General features: G+C 37.1%; 2 protein-coding genes across 2 annotated transcripts; one reads left to right on the plus strand and one right to left on the minus strand.

Annotated features, from left to right (window-relative positions):
• Nucleotides 1–3,341: 3,341 nt before the first annotated feature.
• Nucleotides 3,342–4,651, plus strand: LOC122021570 (transcription factor MYB4-like). Its single transcript, XM_042579686.1, has 2 exons — nucleotides 3,342–3,533; nucleotides 3,853–4,651. The coding sequence occupies exons 1-2, from the start codon at nucleotides 3,362–3,364 to the stop codon at nucleotides 3,984–3,986; spliced, it is 306 nt and encodes a 101-aa protein (XP_042435620.1). The 5' UTR covers nucleotides 3,342–3,361; the 3' UTR covers nucleotides 3,987–4,651.
• Nucleotides 4,527–5,184, minus strand: LOC122019122. Its single transcript, XM_042576625.1, has 2 exons — nucleotides 4,762–5,184; nucleotides 4,527–4,643 (listed from the first exon to the last, which is right to left on the minus strand). The coding sequence occupies exons 1-2, from the start codon at nucleotides 5,182–5,184 to the stop codon at nucleotides 4,527–4,529; spliced, it is 540 nt and encodes a 179-aa protein (XP_042432559.1).
• Between the last annotated feature and the right edge of the window lie 381 nt (nucleotides 5,185–5,565).

Here is a 5,565-nt window from a genome sequence, read left to right on the forward strand (position 1 = left end):
GGACATTGTCGATGAGTTTTTATTTGGATTTGTTTTACTACATGCCTGCCTGGACGGCAGAAGAGGTAAGTTGATCTTATCGTCGAATTTGAGCTTTATGAGTGTAGTGGAGTAGGAATATGTTTAGAGCTTTATGGGTGTAGTTGAGTAGGGTTGTTTTTGAGTCATATTATCACTGTTACAGTTTGTTAAATTATTAACTGCGTGGGTGATTGTTTTATTATCTGTTATTGTTCCGGCCATGTTGGCCGAGGTATATGTGGCCCAGAGGGCGATGTAGAAAGTTTCAGATTGTCCGCCGTACAGGGGAGATGCTGCCGAAATTTCTTCGGACAGGGACTCCTCCGGGGCGTGACATGGATGCCACACGGCAGTGACACGGGTCATGGCAAGCATGTGCCTAGCACTATTTAAGAGGATTTCTTCCCCTTCCCAAGGGGAGGAAGGTTCTCCCTTTGGGATATCCATCTTGATGTCGATCTACATTCTCCCCGGTCTCCATTCGACTATTCAAGGCCATTTTCATCATCTTATGATTCTTATCGACTCTGGAAACAAAAGATTGGATCCTAAGATCATTCAACGCAAGTGGATAAGTTTCTTCTCCCTACCTCTTCTAGTTAGGTTTTGATGCCTTCAATTCTTATGTCTTTGTATTCTTCCCTTTGTGTCATGGAGTAGTTCTATTGTTCTAGGATTAAGGGAGTAATTGTGATATGGATTGATGTAATAACTCATGGATATGTCAATTTTCTATCTATATGACATTACCATGCTTTGTATTTATTTGATCTTATATGCATGTATTGTATTTGAGCTTAATTCTCATATTTGATTGAATATTTGTGTAGAATTGTTAATCCCATAGGGGGAATGCCCTAAATTGTATGACCGAATGACCCTAGTGACAAGTAACCCATTTTCGGATATCTAGGGCACTACCTTGAAAGGAGAAGCAATTCCCCATAAGGAAATAAGGAATTGGACGTAATTGTTATCTCTATCTCTATGACTATTGAGTATGAGTGAGTTCTTGTGATTCATGACCGAGGGGCCCTAGTGACAGGGGTGACCTGTTACCGGACTTCATAGGAACCATTTCTATTTAAGAGCATGAGATATGAATCCAAATAGCATTTCGACTTGACCACTGCAGGGAAGAGCCGGTAATGAATTTAACTTCATACAAGTGCATGGGAATTTAGGATGGACAATTCGTTAACCATGATACATTGATAAATACACAATGAAACTGACCCCTAGAACATCTCCCAAATCAAGTCTTTCTCTCTTTCCTTTTCTCAATCTCATTTCTCTTTACTTAGTACGTGACTCTTAACCATCAATTGTTTAACTAATTCTCCGTGAGAAATCACTAGTACTTATAATTAGTTTTTGTGAGTTTGACAATCTTTTATATTAATGACAATGTAGTCATGCACTTGAGGCTTCGTAACACTCTCGGACCTCTTAACTCCACAGTCTTCTTGGGCCTCCTAGCTCCATAGTCTCCTTAGGCCTTTCAAACCTCATAGCTCCAAAACGATACGAGATGAAGAACCATTTTAGACAAAGAATAATCATCATAAAATTTTCAGTTTATTATGGAAAAAAACAGGCATTGAGGAGAATAAATTTGATATTATTAAAAGAATTAAACAATGACAACCTGAGAATCAACAGGAAAAACTCTATTAATCTCAATTATGATAGAAAAAAAGACAATGGAAAGATTATTTAAGAAATTAAATAATGACAGCACGAGAGAGACGAAAGAAAAATATCTGCTTTCTCTTTACAAAAGGTAGTCCTTTTGACATCTAAGGTACATCAAAAGCCTAATATTCATCTTCTTCATCATTTAACTTGAGTGTCGGAGTGGTTGCATGGGGAAATCTCATGGTCGTCATTCTAACCCTCTTCTACTTGTTTACTTTCAGCTAGGCATCTTACCACTTCATCATCTCAGTTATTACTCAGCGATTGAAGATTAAATTGGCAACAGAGCTAACTCACCGATGAATCACACGTCCACGTTGCGGGCAGGATCAATAAACATTATACTAATTTGATAAAAATAAAAGATTGTGCTCACCCCATGATAATGGTGTAGTGACATAGCATCTTCTTAATTTCTCATATATCTACCGATCAAGTCTTAATTTTGATAAATTAACGAATAAAATTTATTTTAATGAATGATTGACGTAGAAATATTGGATTGATGGACCTGTACACTTTTTCTATCAGACTGATTAATCGAGTAAATTGAATATAGAGGGTCACTTAAAAAAATTAAAAAAAGATTGACATTGACAATTTTAGCACATGATAAAATTTCAACGGACGATATCCAACCGAATATATAAATTTCCAAGGTCGACATATGAAAAAGTGGTATTTAATTTGTCAACTTAAGTGTGGTTATGTAGTAAAGTCAATTTTTACTTACGATTTTTTTAGCCTTTACCTTATTCGCAAGCCCGACTCAAGGCATAGGTCATATGCCTAGGACCCCAATATTACTGGGCTAAATAATTAGGTAGACAGTAATTAATATTAATTAATGATAGTATACACATTAATAAATATCATGTTAACTCATTAATTGCATATTATCAATTAATTCATTATTCCTATTTATACCTTTATCCTTATTTCCTTATCATCATTACAATTAGCCAAATTTTATTTTATTTAATCTTATTTCCTCTTAATTGCATTTATTCAAGATTTTATTCTATTTAATTATATATCTTATAAAACTAATAAACTCATTCCTTCTCAATATCTCTAAAAAATCCTAATTTTTCTCTCACCTTCTTGCCTATTTATTTTCTGATCATTAATTTTGTACGTTTATGCACTCGCCGACATCTTTTTTTCTTTTCTCATCAATAATTCTGTAAATTCATGCTCTCTCGCCGGTGATACTCTAATAGAACGCTCTTCTCCTCCTCGCTGATAATATTTCTTTCTCACTCTTTCTTTTCTTCCTAAAAAACATAAATCAGATATTTTTTTTATCCCTACAACGTAAAGTAAAATGTTTCATAAAAAAATGAAAATTAAAATTAAAAAAATTTTATTTACAATATCACAAAAAGATTAAATAATTTAACAATATTTAAAAAAATTATCTAAATATTAGCGAGAAAACTAAATTTATATAAAAATAATATTTTATTTTTTAAAAATTAAATTAATTTTTTAAAATCAATCATTCTCAATCCCAAATTCAAATGAAAAAAACTTGAGCAAAAAATTTAAAAATATATTAAAGGGCTTTTATTATTATTATTATTGTTATTTTGCCTAGGATCTCGGGAAATCTTACCAACCAAAAACAAAAAACAAAAACATGCAACATGGTGAGGTTCAGCTGGTTGTTTCCTGCAACATGGTGAGGGCTCCTTGCTGTGAGAAGATGGGTCTGAAGAAGGGGCCATGGACGCTGGAGGAAGACCGGCTTCTCGTCTCTTACATAGAAAAACATGGCCATGACAACTGGAGAGCTCTTCCTAAACAAGCTGGTACTTGTTCTATATGTGCCTTCTGTTTGCTTGCTTTTTTGTCTCTGAGATGAAAACTGAAAGTGTTTCTGAATTTGAAGATCGATCAATCAATACAAGATTTCTTTCAACTTAAATTTCCTGAGATGAATCATTTCAGTATTCTTGAGTTTTTGTAGTTCCGAGATGAAAACGATTTAGTTTCAGTTGGTTTGGTAAAGTAAAAGTGATACTGAATTTGAAGATCAATAAAAGGTTTTAATTTCGAAAGTTACAATACTAAAACATTTCAGTTTCAGTTAGTTTGGCAAAGTGAGAGGGTTGAATCTGATAACTCCAGGGCTGTTGAGGTGCGGGAAGAGTTGTCGGCTGCGGTGGACGAATTACCTTCGACCGGATATCAAAAGAGGAAACTTTACCAAAGAGGAGGAAGATACCATAATCAAGTTGCATGAGGTTCTTGGCAACAAGTAAACAAGTATATTATCAAATCGAAGATGAATGAGAATCCCAAGTAAACAGAGCCTTAGTTCAAGAGGAAGAGGTAGATACTATCTGGAATATACTACCACCGTAATGTAATTCCTTGTTAATAGGATGGAACTGCTGATACTTTACAACCTTGAGAACATGACAAAGTATATGCGCATATAATAGATCATGTAGAAAATAAACTTATAACGATAGAAAGTCATCTTCACAAAAATACTCAAGCCACGGATCTCAAAGAAGCTTTAAGAAATTGACTTTCATTGTCCTTGCCCCTCTCTCTTTATATAAATCGTCGTTCCAAATATGTATCTCCACCAATCTGGAACGCCAAGGCTCAGGAGAAGATGAATGCCAACAGGGACGAAACAGAGCACGGAAAGAGAGTTGCAGAACGGTGGACAAAGATAACAGAGACAAAGGACCAATTCAACTTGGGTTTGAGCGTGACCGGGGCCGCCGGCGATGGGGTGTACCCGAAGTCGCCGGTCCTCAAGCTCAACCTTTTAGGCAAGCTCGGAGCGATCAAGGACAAGCCCAGAACCCGCGCCGAGAGTGTTCACGTGCAACTACTGCCCGAGGACGTTCTCCAGCCCTCAGGCTCTCCGTGGCCATCAGAATGCTCACAAGCGCGAGCGAAACCTGGCAGACATGCATAATTGTCGAGTCATTAGAAAAGCAGACATGCATAATTGTCGAGCCAACCAACGACGACGAGTCTAAAGTCTAAGTGTCAAGTCAATGTAATTGGAGGACTGACCTGGCTTCGCGTTTGAATATCCTCCGCCGGAAACGCTGCAGCGTAGAACGGCAAATATCCGTTGTGGCGCCTGTACAACAGCCCACCTGCAGCGGCGGATGCGGCCGAAGCACCGTATGGCTTGTGGATCACGGAGCGCACTTGTACGTAGCGAGCCGTACTGCAGAAATTCCGCTGCGGCACGAGGTTTCGCTCGTGCTTGTGAGCATTCTGATGGCCACCAAGAGCCTGAGGGCTGTAGAATGTCCTCGGGCAATAGTTGCACGCGAACACTCTCGGCGCGGGTTTTGGCGAAGCGGGCTCGGCCTTGATTGCTCCGAGCTTGCCTAAAAGGTCGAGCTCAAGGACCGGCGACTTTGGGTACACCCCATCGCCGGCATCCTTGGCCTTGCATTCCAGATTGGTAGAGATATATATGTACATAAAGAGAGAGAATAATGATTGATTTCTTAGCTTAAATGGAAAAAAAGATGATTTCTTAGCTTAAATGGAAAAAAGATACAAGCAAAGATACGCGCAAATCTTATATGGTAACTTAGCTATTGATATAATTTATTTCCCTGGTCTCTTTTCCTTTTACTAATTTTTTAATTATGGCAATTTTGCTTAAATGGAAAAAAGATACGAGCAAATCTTATAAGGTAACTTAGCTATTGATATAATCCCATTTATTTCCCTTGTCTCTTTTCCTTTTACTAATTTTTTAATTATGACAATTTTGCTTAAATGGAAAAAGATACGAGCAAATCTTATAAGGTAACTTAGCTATTGATATAATCCCATTTATTTCCCATGTCTCTTTTC

Source organism: Zingiber officinale, chromosome 9A, assembly GCF_018446385.1.
Source record: "Zingiber officinale cultivar Zhangliang chromosome 9A, Zo_v1.1, whole genome shotgun sequence".
NCBI lineage: Eukaryota > Viridiplantae > Streptophyta > Magnoliopsida > Zingiberales > Zingiberaceae > Zingiber > Zingiber officinale.

Excerpts from the sequence above, each read along its gene's own strand:
- LOC122021570 (XM_042579686.1), top strand. The coding sequence starts at position 3,362 with ATGCAACATGGTGAGGTTCAGCTGGTTGTTTCCTGCAACATGGTGAGG. Across the intron at positions 3,534-3,852 it reads AGCTCTTCCTAAACAAGCTG|GGCTGTTGAGGTGCGGGAAG; the intron begins GTACTTGTTCTA and ends TGATAACTCCAG.
- LOC122019122 (XM_042576625.1), bottom strand. The coding sequence starts at position 5,184 with ATGTACATATATATCTCTACCAATCTGGAATGCAAGGCCAAGGATGCC. Across the intron at positions 4,644-4,761 it reads ATATTCAAACGCGAAGCCAG|GTTTCGCTCGCGCTTGTGAG; the intron begins GTCAGTCCTCCA and ends CATGTCTGCCAG.